Source organism: Mobula hypostoma, chromosome 3 (genome assembly GCF_963921235.1).
Source record: "Mobula hypostoma chromosome 3, sMobHyp1.1, whole genome shotgun sequence".
In the NCBI taxonomy this organism is placed as follows: Eukaryota; Metazoa; Chordata; class Chondrichthyes; order Myliobatiformes; family Myliobatidae; genus Mobula; species Mobula hypostoma.
In genome coordinates this window covers 148,608,156-148,632,367 of record NC_086099.1, presented here as the reverse complement: position 1 = coordinate 148,632,367, position 24,212 = coordinate 148,608,156, and the positions used below count along the sequence as shown (strand labels likewise).

The window sequence follows — 24,212 nt, the reverse complement described above, 5'->3', positions numbered from 1 at the left end:
GCATGGACTATTTTCTAAATGGGGAGAAACTTCAAAAATCAGAGGTGCAAAGGGACTTGGGAGTCCTCGTGCAGGGTTCCTTAAAGGTTACCTTGCAGGTTGAGTTGGTGGTAAGGAAGGCAAATGCAATGTTAGCATTCATTTCAAAAGAACTAGAATACAAAAGCAAAGATGTATTGCTGATGCTTTATAAGCCAATGGTCAGACCAAACTTGGAGTTTTATGAGCAGTTTTGGATTCCTTATCTAAAAAAAGATGTGCTAAAATTGGAGAGGGTCCAGAAGAGATTCACGAGAATGATCCCAGGAAGGAAAGGGTTAACATATGAGGAGCGTTTGATGGCTCTGGGCCTGTACTTGCTGTAGTTTAGAAGAATGAGGGGGATCTCATTGAAACATATTGAATATTAAAAGGCCTAGATAGAGTGACTGTGGAGAGGATGTTTCCCATAGTGGGTGAGTCGAGGATCAGAAGCCACAGCCTCAGAATAGAAGGACGTCCATTTAGAACAGCGATGAGGAAAAATTTCTTTAGCTAGAGGATGACAAATCTGTGGAATTCATTGCCACAGACGGCTGTGCAGACCAAGTGACTGGATATATATAAGGCAGAGGTTGATAGATTTTTGTTTAATCGGGGTGTCAAAGGTTACGGGGAGAAGGCAGGAGAATAGGGTTGAGAAGGATAATAAATCAGCCATGATAGAATGGCAGAGTGGACTTGTTGGGCCTAGTGACCAGCTTCTGCTCCTATATCTTATGGTCTTAGGATCTTAAAAATGTGGGATATTGAAATGCAACTTCCAGGCATATGTTCTTTCTGTTGTGTGGTGCCCAGAAATGAACAGGTAGGGATGCAACTGCCATGTACATTTTCTTTCTCTATGTTCTAGCTCTCTTGGATCTACCTCTTTTTTTAATTAGACCTTACTTAGCTGTGTGCATGCTGACATTTGTCTTTCAAATTGCAGATGAGTGAAAGGACATTGAAATTCTTTAAGAATCTCAATTTTAAAATAAATTGGCATCTGAAAGTTGCCCATTAGGATAAAGTTATGGTAGAAGCTGGGGTGGGGGGACAGTTGATTTGAATGAGGGTAGAATAAAACATAAAAACTGGGGTCAATATAGGATTAGTGTAAATGAGTAATTAATGGTTGCTCTGGATTAGGAGGGTTGAAGGCCCTGTTTCTGTGCTGTTCCCTCTCCCTGATATAAAATGGAGGGACTGGGCTGGGGAATTTAAGGCACAGTTTAAAAAGACTTGAGGGTTAATAGGATGTTGTGACTGAATGGAAATAAAAGAACCAAAAGTAGTGTTGTGTTTTAGGAGCAGGTGGAGGACCGAGGGACTATTCAGGTGGAGATCTTGAAGCATAATAATGTAACAGGAGTGATTTATGAAGTTTAAAATCAATATACCTGCACGAGGGTGCAGTGGAAATGGATAGGAATAATGAGGATGGGGACCATTGAAGATGTTTTTTGGGTAAATGACAGTCAGCAGAACACATTCAGACCAGTGCTGCCAATTTTAATTAGTTTTAACTAAGGCTGGAATTTAGTCACAGAGGTTACAGGGGTACTGTGAACTTTAATAATCCCTTTAATATTTGCTGATCTCCATGAAGCTTATGACTGATGGGGAAAAAAAACTTTTATGTATTTTGAACTCATACAGCCTCCTTACTTTACAGAAACAGAAGGAGATTTGTTAGTGACAAAGCATGCATTGGGGAAGGGTGAGAAAAGATCCATCACTGAGCATTTTTTACTTGAGTAACGACTACAAATGGTAGTGCACAGTCAATAAATTGATGTGCATGTACAAAATTGTAATTGTTCTCCCAATACAATTGTGTTTAGCATTTGATGTGCATAATTGAATATTGCCTCCCATGACTTCATTGTCCCTCACGTCAAATTTTCAGTGATTTTGGCACAAGAGATGTGCTTCAAAATTCTAGATCAAATAATAAGAATCCTGAAGTGAAGTTTAGTACCTGCAACAATAATCTGAAAGAATGCTGTTTTTCTGTGGATAGTGCAGATTACTTGGCCAAACATTTAAACAGTGTGCAGAGCTGCTGTTTCACCACTCCAGCAGTCTGGCTTCAACCCTTACCTTCAATAATCATGTGAGTGGAATTTGGTCATTTACCCGAGTACCATCCAGGGGTTCTGGTTTCTTTCCACAACCCCAAAAATGTCTGGGTTGGAAGGTTAATTACCTTCTGTAAATTGCCCATAGTCAGTAAATGGTGGAATCCAGTCGGACAGGAGAGTGAAGAAAATGTGTGGAGAATTTTAAACAATGGAATTAGTATGAACTGGTGCCTGATGGTTGGCACTGGTTCAATGGGATGAGTGGCCTTTGTGGCTCTATAATAGAAATATTCTAATTTAAAGAAGAATGACAGAACCAGATGCATTTAATCATTGAGGGGTCTGAAATGAGAGACCCTGAGGGCAAAGTTAAATGAAAATATATCTCTGCATAGGAGTTGAGTATTGTGAAGGGTGAAACAACATGATTAAAGTGTGTTACTTTATGAGAAAAGTAAGTTATATTTCAACTACTTGAATCTGTTACATGAGGCATTACATAGAACTGAATCATTAGAATAACCTTTCAGACTCTTCGGTTATCTCCAGATTTTCTCACCATGTTCTTCATGCGATGTGCAGTATTAGCTTTGACTACAACAGCAATTTTGTTGAGCAGGGGTGGGGATTGTTGGTTCTTAGAGTAGACGAGGTAGAGATAGAACAGGGAGCATATGTGATCTAAGTGCCTTTTACTATGGAATGTTTGTTGGTGCCAGACGGGGTGGTTTAAGTATCTCAGAAACTGCTGAACTCCTGAGGGTTTCACACACAGTCTTTAGACCAAGGGCTCCCAACCTTTTAAATGCCATGAACCCTTACCATTAACCAAGGGGTCCGTGGACCCAGGTTGGGAACCCCTGCACTGGACGTTACAGAGAATGGTGTGAAAAACAAAAATAAAACCATCCAGTGAGCGGCAGTTCTGTGGGCAAAAAGCCCCTGTTAATTAGAGAGTCAGAGGAGAATGGCCAAACCGGTTCAAGCTGACAGGAAGGTGAAGTAACTCAAATCATCACACGTTGCAACAGTGGTGCTCAGAAGAGCATCTTGGAACACACAAATATGTCGAACATTGAAGTGGATCGGCTGCAGCTGCAGAAAACCATGAACCTACACCCAGTGGCCAATCTACTAGGTACAGAAGATGCCCAACAGTGTGGCCACTGAGCATATATAATGAGCAGGCAAGGGAACACAGCTCTCCATGATCAGTGCTAAGCAAGCAAAAAGCAAAAGGGATCTTTTATCCATCTTCAACTTGTTGGTGCAGGGGCTTCTGTTCTTTATCTGATGGCTCTAGAAGGAAGGATTTGAGATACTGAGTTACAATTATTAATGCACTGTATTGAAATGGCCATAGAGGGTGAGTAGGAGCTGGTGACTATGATCTTTTGGCATGGCTGTCCTACTCCTAGAATTCCGATTAGATTAGAAGCTTTGGCAGACAGACTCAGCAATGTAAGAATAATGTGCCACTTTCAGAACCTGCAACTGGTAGTGCCCCTCCCCCCTTGATGGCAAAGATTACATGTACATCTGATAAATGCACTGCATTTGATAAGAGTTACAATCAGTCATAAATCAGTGACCTGTAACAACGCAACGTGTCAATGAAATGCTGAGAATCAGGGAACTCAAACGTTGAATATTACCATCATAGGGGATTGATTAGCCTGCATGTAAATAACTTGTGTAAAGAGATACAGCTTTACAGAGGCATGAGAGAGGAGGTGGCCAAAGTTGATTGGAAGGGGACATGAGCAGGGATGAAGGCAGAACAGTAATGGCTGGAGTTTCTGGAAGCAATTGGGAAGGCACGAGATAGATACATGCCAAAGATCAAAAAAGTATTCTAAAGGAATGATGAGGCAACTGTGACTGACAAGAGAAGTCAAAGACAGCATAAAAGCAAAAAAAAAAGCATAAAATATAGCAAAAAATAGTGGAAGCTGGAGGATTGGGAAGCTTGTAAAAACCAACAGAAAGCAACTGAAAAAGCCTTAAGGAGAGAAGAGATAAAACATAAGGCGGATATGATAGGGTCTTGGAGGCAATTGCAATAGGTTTTTTCAAGAGACTCCTGGATAGATACATGGAGCTTAGAAAAATAAAGGGCTATGGGTAACCCTATGTAATTTTAAAGTAAGTACATGTTCGGCACAGCATTGTGGGCTGAAGGGCCTGATTTGTGCTGTAGGTTTTCTATATTTCTATGTTTCTATGAAAAAGCAACATGATCCTCAGAACTTTCTATTGTTATACTCTACATGTTACAACTCTCCTTATCATTATTTTGCTGTGAATTTCCCTAGCAGACATTCCTGGACAGAAGGCACAGAGGAACATAATTTCCTGAACCAGAAATTTCAAGCACCTAGTTTTCTGACTGAAATTCAAACTGTGATTATCTCAATAAGTATTTGCCGAATCCAAATCCTCAACCCTACTTAATGTAAATATTTGATGAACTTGACAACAGTTTATTCCCATCCACATTCATTCATTGAATTCCACTATATAAGCATCTCAATCCTCCCCCCACTGGGATAAGCTTGTCTTTGAAACATTCAGCATTGATTTAGCAATCTGCTATTAGATATTAAGCTATCCTTCTAACGCTGAGGTAATTTTTGTTGTTTAAAGCTTCAAATTAGCTCCTTAAGCACTGTAATTGCAGCACTCTTAGTTTATCTTGTTCATTGGGAACTGATGTTGCCCGAATGGATTGATTAACTGAACATGGTACTGCTTTTACATGAAATATTTGAATGATGCTGTGTGCCCTGGCTGCTTATTTTTCAAAATCGCATTTGTATTTGCAGAAATAATCAATGTCAATAATAAATGAAGATGAGAATATTACAGTGTCAGAATATATATTTCAACAACTGACTTTGAAAAATAGATCTTGCACAATTCTATTTATCGTAGAATCACCGAATTGTTACAACATAGGGGAAGACCATTCAGATCCAAACAAGCTCTCTCCTGGAGCAACATTCTAGCTTCAGCCTACAGCCTCCTCTATAGCTTTGCAATTAATATCGGCACCATCTATTTATCCAATTCACTCGTGAAGGCAAAATAGAACCTGACTCCATTTCCCCAGAAGGCAGTGGATTCTCTCCAATGCCTCCACCATCAGAAGGACTTAATTGTACTGGAGACTTTTTTTTTGCTTTATTGTCCTCTGTGTCTCTTCTATTATTCAGAGAACTCTAGATTTGATTGTTCTTCCCTTTTCCCATTTCAGGACTATGCTTAAATTGAATCTGAACTTTCCCTTTCTTAAAACCCATTGTTCTACTACAATTTTGCCTTTCGATCTTTGGTCCCTATTTACCAGGTTCTGTATTCCTTTGAATTTAGATGAACGGGAGAATGAAGCAGGCATAAAATTTACAAGTCTTTACAAAACAGGGGCAGAGTCGCCTTATGCCCTGGAACCAGGTCAAAATGAATTGGGTAGAAATATCTTCATCTGGAGACCAACTGAACTTTGGGATTCTCAATTCAGGAAGACTGTGAAGGTCCATCATTGAGTACACTCAAAGCATGGGGATTTTCAGTTTCTAGCTATGAAAAGATTAAAGGAAAGTGTAAGAGATTGATGCTAAGGTAAAAGATTGGCTTTGTTCTTATTGAGTGGCGGAGCAGACTGGAGGAGCTGAATGACTAATTTGTGCTTCTATTTCTCAACATCTAACCTGATCTTACACCCCCAGACTTGTTCAAGCAGACAAGGAATACAGTGCTGCACAATATACCATAAAACTCACAACAGTAGCACCACTGGCAGTACTCTGCACAGCTGCTGAGATTTTCTGGAGAAACTGCCACCAGCTTGGGAACCTGAGCTGTTCATTTTGTTATTTTCACATACTATTTAGTAAAGCAGTTTGCAGTTGTGACTAATTCATTATATGCCTTGGAAAATCTACATAAACACCTGCACTAGGTTGAAATTGATTTTAATGGGGGGAATAGTACAAGAACAATGTAGTTACCGATCTCAGCTTTTATATTATTTGAAGTTATTTAAGTATTTTAAGTATTTCTAGTGAGTAAATTCTTCAAGTTTTTCATACTCTATATGAGAGGAATTTAGATCATGTGTAAGTAGAAGACATTAGTTTATTTTGGCATTGTATTCGCCAGAGACACCTTGGGCCAAGGGGCTGTTCCTGGGCTGTTCTGTTTTATGATATATATGTTAGTAATTTGGAGAGTTTTCAATAGCTCCCAGATATTGGAACCGTTTGGCTTCATAGTGATTTAGACCATGGTTTAAGCGAGGAAAGCAGCATGGACAACTCTCAAACTTTGCTTGTTGTTTTGGGTGTGGCTCTCATCCGTATACCCTTCCACCCAATTCTCTCCACCTGATCTCATTAGATTGTAAAAGGCATACCTGTAATAGATGAGACAGCTTTAGCCATAGGTTCCTGCTTGAGTAAACTTAGCTTACCAAACCAAAGTATGTGCTTCAGAACTCAGCTGTGAGCATGAGTGGTCACTGCTGATTTATGCATACTGGCCTCGTGTTTAACGATTAATGTGTATATGCTCCCTTGGGGAATAATTGTAAAAAAACAAAGCATGATATTCAGAGTCTAGTCAACAACGACACAGGCAAAAAGCCTGAACACAGCATCGGCTATCTGTGATGGGTGAACACCCAATATCAAGTTGGATGCTTTTCTGGATTAATTTTGATTCACAAAATTGGCCCTAAAATGAACACATTGCTGTCAGATTTATACCCCTATGTGAGTAGCATTGTCAACTGCACGAGACACCGCAACAAATCAATCATGGTGGAAAACGATAGCTAGAGTTACCACCTATCCCTGCCACCAGATTTCCTAAGGATGCTGATGCCAGTTTTATTTCCCACGTGGAACTTCAGTGGAGATCAGCTATCGCTAGCAAACTGAAGATTGAACCACCATCAGAATTACTTAGCCACTCCCCTCACCATGTTGCTTAACTGGAATAGCAGATTTGAGAGAAAGCAGTGCGCAATAAGAAAGCAATGGGGTTGATTTCAAATCTATCACTCCTATGGTGTGGATATTATCCAGTGCAGTGGCAAGAGCAGTCAGCAAGTTCTTTCAAGACTAGCGTGCTGAATGGCAGGGCTGAAGAGGGGAGGAAAGAATCAGCCATGATTGAATGGTGGAGCAGACTTGATGGGCCAAATGCCCTAATTTTGCTCCTTTGTCTTGTGACCCTCATCAAGCAAGATGGAGAGATAGACCACTTGAACACAGGGACCTCACAGCTCCCGGGAGAAGGCCGCTGCTTTTGAATAGTCTCCCTCTCATTCTCGCTCAATGCTGCTGGAGGATTATGCCAGAATCTTGGGACTTGGGCAAGGTTTAGATGACGTGGTTTGTGGATAGGACTCTGTAGTTCACGTAACTAGTAGAGTGGATAGGGGAGAACCAGTGGATGTGGTATATTTGGATTTTCAAAAGGCTTTTGACAAGGTCCCACACAGGAGATTAGTGTGCAAACTTAAAGCACATGGTATTGGGGGTAAGGTATTGGTGTGGGTGGAGAATTGGTTAGCAGACAGGAAGCAAAGAGTGGGAATAAACGGGACCTTTTCAGAATGACAGGCGGTGACTAGTGGGGTACCGCAAGGCTCAGTGCTGGGACCCCAGTTGTTTACAATATATATTAATGACTTGGATGAGGGAATTAAATGCAGCATCTCAAAGTTTGCGGATGACACGAAGCTGGGTGGCAGTGTTAGCTGTGAGGAGGATGCTAAGAGGATGCAGGGTGTCTTGGATAGGTTGGGTGAGTGGGCAAATTCATGACAGATGCAATTTAATGTGGATAAATGTGAAATTATCCACTTTGGTGGCAAAAATAGGAAAACAGATTATTATCTGAATGGTGGCCCATTAAGAAAAGGGGAGGTGCAACGAGACCTGGGTGTCATTATACACCAGTCATTGAAAGTGGGCATGCAGGTACAGCAGGCGGTGAAAAAGGCGAATGGTATGCTGGCATTTATAGCGAGAGGATTCGAGTACAGGAGCAGGGAGGTACTACTGCAGTTGTACAAGGCCTTGGTGAGACCACACCTGGAGTATTGTGTGCAGTTTTGGTCCCCTATTCTGAGGAAAGACATCCTTGCCATAGAGGGAGTACAAAGAAGGTTCACCAGATTGATTCCTGGGATGGCAGGACTTTCATATGAAGAAAGACTGGATGAACTGGGCTTGTACTCGTTGGAATTTAGAAGATTGAGGGGGGATCTGATTGAAACGTATAAAATCCTAAAGGGATTGGACAGGCTAGATACAGGAAGATTGTTCCCCATGTTGGGGAAGTCCAGAACGAGGGGCCACAGTTTGAGGATAAAGGGGAAGCCTTTTAGGACCGAGATTAGGAAAAACTTCTTCACACAGAGAGTGGTGAATCTGTGGGATTCTCTGCCACAGGAAACAGTTGAGGCCAGTTCATTGGCTATATTTAAGAGGGAGTTAGTTGTGGCCCTTGTGGCTACGGGGGTCAGGGGGTATGGAGGGAAGGCTGGGGCGGGGTTCTGAGTTGAATGATCAGCCATGATCATGATAAATGGCGGTGCAGGCTCGAAAGGCCGAATGGCCTACTCCTGCACCTATTTTCTATGTTTCTATGTTTCTATGTTATGATTTGTTTCTGGTTTCTGTTCGCTCCTTTTTTTGTTGCTATTTTAGGTGACTTGGATCGGGGCGGCCTGAGGATGGTGACTGACACAGTGCCAGATTGAGCTGAAATAAGCTGAACGGAATATACATTGACTCGATCGTTTCTGTGTTTTTATATTGTGTTTTCTGCTTGTTCTTTTTTGCCCCACTTGCGTGATTTTTTATGCGCTGCAGGGTGTTTGATGTTTTTCTCCGAACGGGTTTTCTTTGTTTCCTGGCTGTCTGCGGGAGGACAAATCTCAGGGTTGTGTACTGCAACATACTTTGATAAAAGAAACATACTTTGAATTTGGAACTTTGAACTTTGAATTCGTTTACTTCAGAAGAATCCTAAAGCTAATTATTGTTGCCATGATTTCCAGTAACATTATCATATGGAAACTAGCCTGCTGGGAGTGGTCAGTTTTGGAAACTGCATTCTCAGAGCAAACCAAAGAACGATGGCTGGAGCTTTTTGAACATAGACAATAATTCAGATTTAAGACTTGTTACAGAAGAGTGACAATTTCAAAAATTGCATTCCTATCCAAAACAAAAACTGATCGGCCTCCTGCCAAAAATCTTAGGACAGAGTAAAAATAATTGCTACTTCCAGAAATATAGTTGTAAACAAAAGCCAGAAGGAATTGGTTGCACAATATTTACTACCTCGCTTGGCATTCAAAACGAGGTAGTAAATTGTATTTGACATTGGCTTTGAGGGAGAAGCCAGAGAGCGGTAGTAGATGGTTGCCTCTCTGACTGGAGGCCTGTGACTAGTGGAGTGCCGCAGGGATCAGTGCTGGGTCAGTTGATATCTGTCATCTATGTCAAAGATCTGGATGATAATGTGGTTAACCGGGTCAGCAGATTTGCAGATGACACCAAGATTGGGGCTGTAGTAGATGGTGGGGAAGACGATCAAAGCTTGCAATGGGATTTGAACCAGCTGGAAAAACGGGCTGAAAAATGACCAATGGAATTTAATGCAGATGAGTGTGAGATGTTGCACTTCGGCAGAACCAACCAGGGTAGGTCTTACACGGTGAGCGGTAGGGCACTGAGGAGTGTGGTAGAAAGGTCCAAAATTAATTCAAAGTGGCAGCACGGATAGATAGGATTGTAAAAAAAGCTTTTGCCACATTGGCCTTCATAAATTAAAGTATTGTGTACAGGAGATGGGATGTTATGTTAAAATTGTGTAAGACGTTGTGAAGCCTAATTCAGAGTATTGTGTGCAGTTTTAGTCACCTACCTACAGGAAATATGTAAGTAAGTTTGAAAAAGTGCAGAGAAAATTTACAAGGATGTTTCTGGGATTGGTGTATAAGGAAAGATTGAATAGGTCAGAACTTTATTCCTTGGGACCTAGAAAATTGAAGAGGTGATTTCATAGAAGTATACAAAATTATGAGCGGTATAGATAGGGTAAGTGCAGGCAGGCCTTTTTCCACTGAGGTTGGGGGATCAACTAAAGACCATGTGTTCAGGGTGGAAGGTAAAATGTTTAATGGGAACATGAAGGGGAGCTTATTCACTCAGAGGGTCATGAGAGTGTGGAACGAGCTGCCAGCACAAGTGGTGCATGTGAGCTAGATTTCAGTGGTTAAGTGAAGCTTTGGGTAAGTACATGGACGGCTATGGTCCAGGTGTAGGTCAATGGGACTGGGCTGGTTAAGTGGTTTGGCATGGAGAAGATGGGCTGAAGGGCCTGTTTCTGTGATGTACGTTTCTATGACTATGACTAATTCATAGAACCATCGTGATTCAGATTTTAGTGATGTAACAGGGTGGATTAGTGTTGGCAATGTTGTGGATGGTGCTCTTTTTGAACGTTTAACAGGCTGACAATGTGTTATGGTACAAATTGTTCATAAATTGAAGCCTTTGGGAATAAAGGAAGAGTGACTACAAAAATTGACTTTGAGGGAGGAAGTAAAAAGTTGAAGCAGATTATTATTTGTGTGGAGCAAAGATTCCAATGGTGAAAACCTCCTGTTGGTGCTGGAACTGTTACTCTTTTTGATATTTGTGAATCATCTGGACCTGGGGATATAGGCCCCAGGGGATGTTAATGTTTACTCACAAGACCAAGCCAATGTGGTTGTCCAAGGGGATGCCAGAAGCTGTACAGTAGAAGTTAACTTGCAGCTATGGAGTACAGTTCTTTGAAGTGGGGATGCTGGTGTCAAGAGCTTGTGGATGTTACCCTGGACCCCCGGTGGAGGAGGTGCAAAGTGGGAGATGTGCTCAGCAGGCTCCCTGGTCAGTAGGACACTGATGCTATGACAGCCAATGTCAGGAATCATGCTCTGCAGAATAGAATGAACTACTGCCAGAAAAGGCCGATGAACTCAAGTCATCAGGGTGACAAAATGCAAACTCAACAGACAATGCCAGAGCTCGTGACCTGAGCACTAGAATGCACTACTGCCAAAAACCCAGTTAACTCAATAGTCAGGGTGGCAGAATACAAATTCAACAGACATTTCCCACCTACTGGTATTGGTTTATTATTATCATATTTACTGAACTAGAGCAAGAAACTTTTTGTTTGTGTGCCTTCCAAATAGATCAATCCATACATAAGTATATTTAGGTAGTAAAAAGGAAAACAGAATGCATATTATGGTGTTACATTTACAGAGAGATTGAAGTGCAGATAGACAAATAAACCTCTCTTGTCCATTTCCCTATATCCCATCAAGCATTACCAGCAATTGCTATCAAATAGGACTTGAATCTAACCATTGAATTAGCTGTACAAAGTATTTACATATGAAAATGTTGCACAAGAACAGGATATATTCAGAGCAGGAGTAAGCCAGCTAACCCTTGAAGTCTGTCCCTTCATTCATTGTGATTTTTTTGATGCAGGCTCTCAATCCCTCTGTCTCCACAGTTGCTACCTGACCTGCTGAGTTCCTCCAATGGCTTCATTTAATCTCTCCGGACCCCAGCACCTGCAGTCTCTTGCGTCTCCCTTCCGTATGGTTTTGATGATCTCTGTCGAGTCTCGACTGCGAACCCGTCTCAGCTCTAGATTGACCTCAGTTCACTGATCTTTCAGAAACTCATCTAGTTCCCTTTTAAGAACTCAAAATGATATATCCTCCATAACCCTTTGTGTGTTTCCAGATAAACTTAGGGATTCTCTAGATTCTGTAAGAAGTTTGGAGTGAAACAGGATGGGAGGAAGGTTGATAGAGTTGTACAAGAAGCTAGGTGGCATAGATAGAATGGATAAGCAGGGACAGAAATAGCTCCTACAGGGGGGCATAATTTTAAGGTGATTGTAGACAAGTATAAGGGGATGTCAGAGATTTTTTTAACAGAGAGTGGTAGGTGCATGGAATACGCCACAAAGGATGGTGGTAGGGGAAGATACATTAGGACCATTTAAGAAACTCTTAGATAGGCTCATGGATGATAGAAAAATGGAGAGCTATGTAGGGGAGAAGGGTTAGGAGATCATTGTGGACTTCAGGTATGCTAGGAGCTACACTCACGTTCCCATCTACATCAACAGGGTTGTAGTGGAGCGTGTATCAAGCTTCAAATTCCTTGGTGTCCACATTTCTGAGGATCTCACCTGGTCCCTGAACTCCTCCATCCCGATCAAAAAGGTGCAACAGCGCCTTTATTTCCTGCGGATCATCAAGAAAGCTCAACTCTGTCCCAGGATACTGACGACTTTTACTGCTGTACCATTTAGAGCATACTCACCAACTGCATCTCAGGGCGAAAAACATTATCAAGGATTCATCTCACCCTAACCATGGACTTTTTACTCTCCTCCCATCTGGTAGGCACTACAGGAGCGTCCGCTCCCGCACCTGCAGGCACAGGAAGAGCTTCTTCCCTGAGGCTGTGACCCTGCTGAACCTCACATCACAGCACTAAGCAGTATTGCACCCATATTGTACTGTCTCAGTTTTTTTTATTTGTGTGCTGTAGCACTTACTTTTTATTCACAGTTATTTTGTAAATAACACTATTCTTTGCATTTCTGATTAGATGCTAACTGCATTTCATTGGCTTTGTATCTGTACTCAGCACAATGACAATAAAGTTGAATCTAATCTAATCTAACAATTTTTTTAGCCATTTGTGATTAGGACCACCGTCATCCAAGGAATCAGTCAAGTGAAACTATTTTGCAATGATTCCAATAGTAGTGTTTTGTTTCATAAGTAAGCAGAGCAAAACTGAGTGTAGTACTCCAGGTATGGCTTCACAAACAACCAATTGCAACTATATTCAACTTTTGGTGTTTCCTGCTTCAATAACACTAGATTACATTCAGACTGTTTATTCAGAAATTGAAAGAGTAATGGACACTAACCTGGCATTATCTTTAAAAAATGAAATTGCTAAATGGAAAACTTGCAAAGTCCTAGAAAAGAGCAAGGGAATAGAACTAGTAGCATTATATTTTCAAAGAATAAGATTTTTTTGTAACGGGCTGAAAGTCCTCTGTATCGCAATATTATTCACTGTGGTTTCATTATACTTACAGCCCTTTTTTATTGCATTTACACTCAGTAGTCAAATAGGATGAAGTCCTGCAGGGCACAAAACTCACATAATCACTGTATTTTGCAGATAGTGACAAGCCTCTAATGAAAAACCAACATGATTCGCGAGCACAGGTTCCTTGGGGAACCACATTGGAGTCTTCAAGAACAAACAAAGATGTCATAGAAGATATCAATTCTCCAGAACAGTAAGTAATGGCACAACAATATTATCAAAATTTAGAGGCAATCTTGGCCAATATTACTGGAATCTTGCAGAATAATATCAAGACTAAATCTTCATGACAAAAATTGCCTTTAAGTCTCCAATAATTTAGACTATTATTTGGTCCAATTTTTTCAAAGTTGTCTCAGTTGTCAACACATCTTAATGTTGCAGCATGAAATTCACTGGGCATTCCATCTTTTATGTTATTGTACATTAACTGAAATTGGAATGACTTTTCAAAGGAATCCTTGATAGCTGATTTTGCTATCTGATTCTCCAGACTAGAATAAAATCAGAGGTTTACAATAATTTGATGCAATTTCACCTTGGATGTAAGAAACCAATAGTTTCAAAACAGTGAAATAGTTTTTTTCACGTAATGCCCTATGTGTTGATGACCTTGAATTCTCCCATCCAGCCAGCTTAACCACTTGCCACTGTAAGAAGGGATGATGACCATGTACTTGGCTTGAGATTGTTCGGTATGCACTGATTTTTATGTATTTGAGGTATAATACAAGCTTTTGATAACACTGGTTTCCTTGACTAGAGTGGCAATGATGGGATTAGTGCATTAGTAAGATGAGCAATATAATGTTCCCTGTAACCATTTGACAATTCTATTGGTGGACGAATGTTACAAAACATGATATAGGAAAACTTAATTTCTCCACTGTACATGAGTTCACAGAAAAGTAATGTTGAAGGAATTCAACAAATTTGCATTTAAATCCTCAGTTCTCTTACTAACTGGTATATCAGGAGAGCCACTTTGAACAAGTTCCACATTACAAAGGAGTCATCCAAATGATTTTAGTTGGGAAGAATTTTTGTGGGGACATGTGCTCTCCCAAGTTCCACAGAACCACTGTGATTTGCTGGCAGTCACCTTGCAGACCTGTCTTCCCCAACACCAAATGCCAGTGGCATTTGTACAGGTGGGAGCAACTTCCTACCATCTCAACTGAGGAAAATGTTCTCCTGGAGTTTCTGTCTCTGAGAAAGAAGTTGGCAAATGGAGTAAACAAAATAGAGTGCATTTTTTGGGGGAATTTGATGCACAATTAGTGGACTATGGTAAATATATTGTCAGCAACCTATCAGAGTAAGTGAACGATAGTCCCCACCACTGCACTACATTGACAACTAGTGATGCTCACACACTGTTACAAATCTATCTCTCTACTGCCTCGGTATTTCTGATTCATCCTACTGCCGGGGTTCCCAGCCTTTTTTTATGCCATGCACCAATGCCATTAAGCAAGGGGCTGGTGGATCCTAGGTTAGAAACCTCTGCCCTTCTGTATCCTAGATAACGAGCAAAGAGCAGTTAAACTCATGTAGGTCATATTTAACAGATAGAGGGGTTGCAGTTTTAAGGGGGAAGCAATGAAAAATAGAGCACAAATGATAAGCAGATGGATATTCACCGAGAAAGAAAGTGGGATATGTTCTTAAAATAGTGAGAATGCACAGGCAAATGGCTTTGATAGTATTGGTGATTAATATCACTGCATGATTCAAAGAAATATGTCAGTTTTTGTGAAAATAGTAAGCAATTAATCAAATAGATTTTGCCCTTGGAACTGGTGTATGTTTCATTATGACTAAATTTTAGTGTGTCACTTAAGAGACGCTTAACTCCTTTTATTCTCTTTTGCAGTATACAGCGTAGACTGTCTTTGCAGCTACCCATCCTTCATCATGCCTACTTGCCATCAATAGGTGGAGTTGACGCTAGTTGTGCCAGTCCATGTGTGAGTCCCAGTGCCAGCCCTCGGCACAGACATGTGCAGCCATCATTTCGAGTCATGGTTTCCGGCCTGTAGAGAGGCTTTGTAGCCCGAACTGATGAGTACTCAGCATCTGGATTGCGTACTCCACCTAGTTCTCTGCTACGTACACAACGCACACTCCCCTTTCCACAGAGGAATGAGCATTTGAAACAGACACTGCTGGGCTCCTGAGCAAGGTTGTGTGGTCATGGGGAGATGTCCAGAATCTGACCTGTAGCCTTATCTGTGAAGTTTTTGTTTCTGCATAAACTGGATGTGCTTTCCTTCCCAGAAAGAGTGACAGGTTTTCTTAAGGATGCAGGGAGTGAAATTTTATCAAAACTGAACAGTTGTTTTATAAATGCCACAATCGTGAAGGGAGAATAATGAGCTGCTATGCAAAATTTGATATACACTAATGGTTCACACTTCAAACAAAATTCAACTATTAAATTGAAAAATTTATTTGTAGCATAAAATAAGTACCACTACTTCTGCACACAAATGCACAAAAGAAGCAACCTGTACTAGACCCCTAAATAAATTTTGCTATGGAGAATGAAGCTTTATAATCAATATGTCTGATATAGGAATATGTTTCTAGCAGAGAAACATACAACTGATTTTGGAAGACACATTCAGAGGGATTTTGAACATGGTAAGTGAACAGTGTAGAATTTATCTTTTTACTAATTTGATAGTGAGATTTGTGAGCTAAAATGTTACTTCCCAAATATTTAAGTCTGATGAAAAATCTGTTATCTCTTGCTTGCTAATTACTGATTCTGGTTTTTGGTGCTCGTATTTTTCAGTACTACAGACTGAAACTGGTGCGCGTTTACTAAATTAGAAACTGATGAACATGAATGCAGTCGATTTCTGAATGAACAAAATAAATAGCCAGTGATTAGCTTCCTTACTCTTTGAAAGCAAGAGATAATCAGTTTTGATGTGTACATACTTATTATATCCTTGGGCAAAGCGTTGCATATCACTGGTTGAAGGGCTTTCACATGTGAATAAATTGCCTCCATTATTTCCCCTTAACTGATATCAACAGCAAAGATACTTCTGTATATCATGTCACCTGACAAGCGATTATTGTGCTGTTGTGACAAGGTGCACTTTTCAGCAGTGCAAAAGGATATGAAACAAAACCTACTTTGAAATTGAACTTGAGGCCAAGGGTATAATAAGACAAAAATGTTTGAGTGCAAAGTGAGCTGGTGTATAACTCTGGACCTTTCTTTGTGGTCAGCTGGCTAATTTGTATATGTGAGAACGATCATCGTGTTTAAAAACTCTCCAATTCAAATAACAGAATTCCATATAAGAAGCTGATATGCGGAGTATATTCTCTCCACGTTGTAGGGAAACTGCATCTGCCTACACCTACAGAGTTTAAGAGCAGAAAAGAAATAGCAATGGCTTAGAGATCTCCAAACGTGTATCGGGGTAGTGCTGGTCTTCTGCTGGATAAAGCTGAGTATTGGTAAGCTTTGTTGCTTGTCAGCTATGGACTATCTACTTACAGGGTTATCCAGCAGCAAGCTCGAAGAATCCCTACCCCTCTGAGAGCCAATGGAGCTGATGAACAATTTACAGCATTTTACAGTACTGTGGGCTACTAGCCCAGGTGTGCTCGGAGTATGTTTTAAACGATTGACTCTTAGCTATACGTACATTAACCTGGAGCCAAAATAAATCCGATTAAAGTGCTTCCCGTGCTCTACATGAAGAATAGTTCCTAGTTGGGCTGAGTGAGGTTTTGAGCCACTGCTCACAGACTACTCCCAACAGAGTGAAGGGTCTAAAGAGGAGATCTGTATTCCTCAACAGCTACCATTGCAGTTAATAGATGTATGTCATAACTTAGATTCTGATCATGTCCAAAAGCCCCACTGAAGCTTAGGTATGCACTGTCCCAAGCCAGATTTGTATTCTGTCAAGGTTGCACAATTCCATGTTCATCAATGTCAAAGGAGCATGCTTAGTGCACTGATAAACACGTCCTAATAAGCTTTTAGTTAACATTGTGAAGAAATGCTGTTTTCTGGTATTCTGAATGGTAATACTGGCTATTAACGTATTTCCCTGCCTCCTTAATTCAACTAATAACCAGGTTTATTTTTGAAGACAGTTCATCATATGGAGGGAGGACTGAATACTGTATATAATGTATACACAAGTTCTCTATAGAAATATTATTCTTAATATAGCAGGAAACAAACTAAAGTATTGGGCTGTTGGAGGTGAGCGTGTATATCTGTGACTGTCTGTGAATACTGACTGTGTGCAATTTATTAGGTTTAAACCATGCAGTACATTTCCGTCTTAATAATTATGTAGATTTTTCCCATAAGGAAACATTTTTAATTTCCTGCTAATATCAAAGACCCACAAAGTAATATAGTTATTTAATGTTTCTGTTCTTTTATACAGCAGCAAAAAAGGGTAGATTTATGGAAAGGTGGTGCCTCTGGTGGCATTCTCCAAATCATATTAGTGCACAAATGCTTTAAGTAAGAACTGCCAGGGCAACCTGGAAATGGATAGAAGGTTTCTTGTACCCTTATACTGCATGAATAAATTTTTAATAAAATGTTGCAAATCTGTTTTTATGAATAAAACACAAAAAACTGGTATTTCTTGCATTCTTCATTCCTGTGAAGTAACTTCACTCTTACGGATTTGAAACTAGTATGTTGTATTTTGTAACACATCCCCTGATACATGCCTGCCAAAAAAAAGCAGTTACAGCAAAAGTCACTTTGGCACCTGAGGTCTGTGTAATGGCTATGTCTAATGTAAAAAAAATCTGATCGACAAAAGCAGTTCAATTATTTCCATTAACTCGCAGTATTCCAGTTTCAAATATACCTGTACCTGAATGGTAAGCAAATGCTCTGTCAGTATTGGGTTATTGGTCAGTATTGGGTGCTTCATCTCCCCTGAGGCAGTTAAGCTACATTGAAACCAATGGAAAGTAATCTGTGACCAGGTCAGTGGAATTCACATTTGGGGAGATCGCTGCTGGTGTAGGAGTGATTTGCATGGGGTGGAGAGGAAAGAAGCAACAGCTCACTTTATTTGAACATGACTTAGAAGAAGTACATGAAGTCTTTAATGATTGAAACAGGTTATTTATCAACCCAAAAATGTGTGCTATGGATCTTGTCTCCACCATATTATCGGTACATCAATGTAAATCCAAGGCTTTTTACTAAAATTCCAAAGCACAAAATCAGGAACAAAAGGAAAGATGCAGGTAGTGTTGACATCTTCAAGCAGTCTGCAGAGTGAGATTTGAGTCAGTGTGGTGCTTTGAGGAGCGGTTGGTGGCAGACGACAAGAAAGAGAGAGCTTATCCAAGAAGGAACACTGGTATTGAGGTGAATAAGCCCCTCCAGTGCTGATTCCTACACTTCAGGGCAGCTCTGCTTATGCATTCCAGCTAGCTAGTGCTTTCAGTAGTCAGCAGCAAAGGCTAGTGATTACTCACCTACCTTCAGTTGCTAGAGCTTAGCAACGAAGAACCAAGTAGATGCAATTCCCCAGGAGTAACACTGGGGAATTAACATGAGTTCAATGGAAGAATAGTCTTTAGGCAGGTGCTGGTACTTTAAAATATTTAATTGTCTGCCCTATTCTTTAATTTTTCTATCATTTTTTACATTTCTTGTTAAGTGATTTTTTTAATCATGCTGGAATATTTTTAATTTCTTCTAAATGCCAAAAGTGTGGCCTTCAACACTCACATGGACAGAGCTTGTTCTGGAAACTATATTTCATGACCCCTACTCTGCTACCTCCATGACTAAATTCACTTAGGAATTACTACAGGAACAGTTACTACCCCTCAACAATCCGGCTCTTGAATAAAACCTGCCCCATTATTGAGATTTTTCCCACATCTAATTATCTCACCTTACGGACTCTTTAACTCATGCTTCTGCTATTTATTGCTATTTATTTATATCTGCAATTGTGGTCTTCTGCACGCTGGTTGATCTTTCATTGATCCTGTTATAGTTACTGTTCTATAGATTTGCTGAGTATACCCACAGGAAATTGAATCTCAGGGTTGTATGTGGTGACATATATATAGTTTAAAAATAAAATTTGCTTTGAACTTTTGAACTTTGAGTTAATGTGTTGTGCTGAGTTTCCAAGGGAAATAATGGTAGTCAGGTAAAGTGAAAAAAAAGGTATTTGCATTATTTTCTCAGAAACCAGCTGGAATGTGGACAGTAGAGAAACCAGCCCCTAATCTCTGCCAAACCTCAATCAAACTGGAGTTGGTAATCCCGGGTGCAGAGTGCCAGGTCAGTGCCCAAATCTAGGATATTTCTAGAAACACAGAAAATCTACGGCACAATACAGGCCCTTCAGGGCAACAGCAATATAAAGCTGTGCCGCATATGTCCTTACCTTAGAAATTACATAGGGTTACTCACAGCCCTCTATTTTTCTGATCTCCTTGTACCTGTCCAGGAGTCTCTTCAAAGATCCGCCTCCACCACCGTCGCCGGTAGCCTATTCCATGCACCCACCACTCTCTGCGTAAAAAACTTACCCCTGACACCTTAAAACTGTGCCCTCTCGTCCTAGCCATTTTAGCCCTGGGAAAAAGCTTCTGATTATTTCTGTTTAGTTTTGGACTAAAAGCTGAAGTAGGGGTGTGGCCTTTGTGTCTGCTCATCCATTCACTATGGGTGTCACTTGTCATTTATCTCAGCAATTCTTTCTGGAAAGGATGTCTAAAAAATTTATTAATCTGCTTGAATACATCCAAGTCCCCACCGTCCTCTTGAGTAAGGAAGGGTTCTTATTTTCTCAGTGAAGAAATTTCTTCTCATTTGTCCTGAATGGTGAATCCCATTTCTCAGACACTTCACTCCGTATGATCCCTATCAAGCTGCATGAAGATTTTGTCTCTAAGCCCCCAATCTTGTAAGGAAAATGGCTCAATCTACTTATATTCCAACTGCCCATTTCTAGGAATTAATTTGGTGAACTATTTCTAATGCAAGTATATCCTTCCTGAGGAAGATCAGTCCAGAACAGAAAATTCCAAATGTTGTCTCTCCTGGACCCTATATAATTGGAGTAAATTACCTTTACTCTTTTATTAAATTAAAAGTCAACATACTATTTGCCTTGCTAATTACTTCTACCTGCACATTTAACTTTTCCGGTACACTAAAGTCCCTTTGATTGCCATTAAAAATGTATTGAAACATGAGAGACTGCGGCTACTGGAACATGGAAAGCAAACTGCTGGAGGAACTCAGTAGGTCAATCAGCACAAGGGATGCCTACCCTATAGAAGTTTAAATCTTCCCTTCGAAGAGAGTTAATGATACTCTTTCTCTCACATTCCCTCTCTGTTGTCTACCACTTTGTACTTCTTCCTCCCCTCCCCGCCCCACCTTCTTACTCTGACTTCTCTTTATTTCCAGTCCTGACAAAGGGTCTTGGCTCAAAAGAGACCATCTACTCTTTTCCATACAAGCTGCCTGGCCCGCTGAGTTCCACCAGCAATTTGTGTTTATTGCTTTGGATTTCCAGTATCTGCAGATTTTCTTGTGTTTGTGATAAAATAATCCTTTCAACTTGTGTCTATCAAAGTGGATAGATTCACATTTTCCCACATTGTATTCCTTCTGTCATATCCTTGTTTATTCCTCTTTGTCTACACCTCCACTCTCCCATTGTCCTGACCACCTCCCACAAACCCTTGTCTGTGCATCCTCCTGGCAGATTACAATGCCACCAGGAGTCATACATGTAGAATGCAAAATAAGGATTATTCACAATTTTCTAACTCCTAGCAAAGTATTGCTGCTATTTCTCCCTCAACTTTTGCCAAGCAAACTTAAAAGGGCAGGATGCAAGGCTTGTCAGAAAGGATGGGAAGGCTGCAGGTACAGGGGATAAAGGGGCAGGGAGGTTTGGACTGTTTAGGATGGAGTCAAAGGATCAATTGAAGCTCAGTTTGAAGTGTGCTGTGGTGGAAATTTGTGGGAAAGAGTAAAATGTGCATGGGTGTTTAAATCAGAGGATGATGAAAGTGAGGAAATGTCGCGAGAATGGACTTCAACTGAGTGTGCGATGGGCAGAAGTGAATTGAATAAGAATTGTATTTGCAGTGGCTAAGAGGCAATGTTCCTCACCAAGATGAAGTTCCCTTTACCATTGAAAAATATCCTTTATTAGGCGAATTTCTTTAGACAATTCAGCACTAAGCTAAATGTGTTGCCCTTTCCCATGATCCCTTGTGTTGGTTCAGTTCAGTGTGCCCTCAGTGTCGATGTGTGAAACCAAAGTTCACATCACCCTTGCAGTTCAGAATTACCACTTTCTCCTAGAATTCAAATCTAAGAGAGATAGGGAGAGACGAATAACAATATGTGGTGATGTCATGTAGTCAATCCACGTGAAAACTATTCAGGAGGACTGCTAACTAGATTGGCATTCCTGTATAGTATTTAAGCTGACTGGCATTTTATACAGTAAATGCATAGGATACATGCTTAAGTTAAACAATTTGTGTGCCAGCCCTAGAAATTACAATCATGCTTTTAATTGCATTTTCCCTCTCTGGCTTTGGCCCGAAATTCGATTTTGCTTGGACATTTAGTGTAAAGAAAAACATTTTGGTAGAGGTGTACTAGTTGCCTTTTCTGTGCAGGCAGTTTCTTATCAAACTGATGTGTTTTACTCATTGCTGCTTTTATTCCCCAAAGTGTAAGGTGTGATTTTCTCTAGTATATCTGGCAGCACATACAATACAAACAGTATCCATGGTGATATGCAAGAGCTATTAATATATGCTCCCAGTTAGCTTTCCTCCATTATAAAGTGCCAATAATTCCAACATCTCTTTTATTGCTAAGCTGCCTTTCAATGCATATTAGTTTTTTATTTACAGAAACATGCTCAAAATTAAAGACCTCCTAAAGTAATAGAGGTAGAACAATCTGTTATGTAGCTGGGAGTTTAATATTTGGTATTTGTTTATGCAGATCATTACCATCTGTTTTCATTTGGTTGATCAGTCTGGCTGGCCATCAGAGAGATTCTGGTAATGACATCATTCCTCTGCAGGACATGCATAGCCTGGGATACAGCTACTGTCAGTTTGTAGGCATCTATGTTAGATCTGAATTCAATGGAACGTTGAGAAATTGTTGCAGAAATAATACCCAGCCTCTCCCAAGGAAAAAGATCATTTTTAAAGACTTTTGAAATTTAATTGTGAAGAAATATTTTAAATAACATCAGCAAATGGGGAAGTCTAATAAAAACTAATTACTTAAAAATGATTTAATGACATTTGAAAAAGAAATGACAAAATTGGCAATCCAGTAGTGTACTTGTCAAGCAATATACAATACCATTGAGAAGCTCATCACATCAGGAAACGTGATCCTTAAGGTTCTCACAAGTAACAGTTTTCCGGTGGTCACAAAAGTGCAGACTTTTACACGGTTTCTTGGTATCTACTATTTGTAACTTAAAGATTAAAACATTCCATATTTGCCACGAATAACCAATGTGTCAGATTTGCTAAGTTTGATTTATGACAGTAACTGGAAGTGGGCTTGTCAAGATCCTTCAAGTGTGAACATCTTGAATTTGATTTAGCTGGGCATTCAGTACTTTTCCTAGAGTGAACAGGATATTGACAGTCTGGACAGTCAGAACGTGGATTCATTGCTGCTCAGCTTTTTACAAAGAAGGTGGTTAAAAAAAAAAATCAAGTACCTAACATCTCAAGGCAATGGAAAGATACCACAACATCTCTGTAAAATCTTCCAGATTCATGAAGGATAACAAACGGTCATTCACACCCTCTTCCAGTCCAGTCCCATGGTCCTGCTATGAATCCCGAGAAGAAGGGAATGTAAGATGCCCACTCAACAAGTTTTTCAGCCCCCTTATTTCCATGATGTTGTCTTTCCTGGTTGAGATAGCCATACCATGACATAACAGAGATGACACCTGAGCAGGAACAGCTGTTTACTGCCACCAGTTGGTGGCCACAATGATCCTATCACCAATCTTTGTTCTCCTGTTAGTGGGTTTTCAGCCGTTTCTACTCTGGATAAAATGTCTTGTCAATCCACTAGCAGAACTGAAGTCTTGTTGTGCAGGCCAAAAGGTAGGACACATTTGGCTAGACTATCTATAAGTATCACAAACAGGTTAAACTAAGGAGACATTGAATATTATAGCAGGATCTATGATGGCATCTCAACTGATTGTGAAGGCGAAAGGAAGAAATTCGGCCTACTGTGGCTAAATGAGGATTTATTCTAAATAGTCCTATTTTTCTACCATACAGTTGTTGATTCTTAGAAAGTGCCAGACAGCACTTAAATTGGTAAGAGGATTTTACCTCCACTACCCTTTTAGTCAGTAAATTGATCCCCAGTAAATCGGCTATCTTTTCATATCTTCTAGTACATTGGCCCCTCCAAATCTACACTCATACCTGGGATTTTCCAGTCCTGGCAACAACATCATAAAGCCCCTCTGCACCCTTGCCAGTCCTATTGTGTCTTCCCTGCAGTGTATTGTCCAGGAATGTACACTGATCTGTAGTTGTGCCCTAAATGAGGGGTTTAGACTGTTTGAGCCTGACTTCCGCTCTCCTATATTCCATGTCTTAGCCAAAAGCTTGGTGAAATTAATGATATTAGAGAACTGTATGAATGCAATTCTGAATTATCTGTGTCAAGTCATTGGCAAATCAAGTTGTATTCAAAGTCAATGGTCATGTGCATCTGGAATGACTGTCAGCAAGTTAAAGAAATCTGAGAATGACTGAAAGGTTTTGATACAAATTTAAATATATTCTATTTTTATTTGAACACAAACATGTCATTGAT

The 24,212-nt window shown here is 40.2% G+C and overlaps 1 protein-coding gene across 3 annotated transcripts in view; it reads left to right on the top strand.

Annotated features, from left to right (window-relative positions):
* The window catches only part of gabbr2 (gamma-aminobutyric acid (GABA) B receptor, 2), a 1,071,742-nt gene extending 1,053,790 nt beyond the window's left edge, over positions 1 to 17,952 (top strand). For all 3 annotated transcript variants that reach the window (XM_063043845.1, XM_063043844.1, XM_063043846.1), the window contains 2 exons: positions 13,400 to 13,520; positions 15,204 to 17,952. In XM_063043845.1, coding sequence (XP_062899915.1) covers positions 13,400 to 13,520; positions 15,204 to 15,369 — 287 coding nt within the window. In that variant the 3' untranslated portion in view covers positions 15,370 to 17,952. The remainder of the gene's footprint in view (positions 1 to 13,399; positions 13,521 to 15,203) is intronic.
* Positions 17,953 to 24,212: the final 6,260 nt, after the last annotated feature.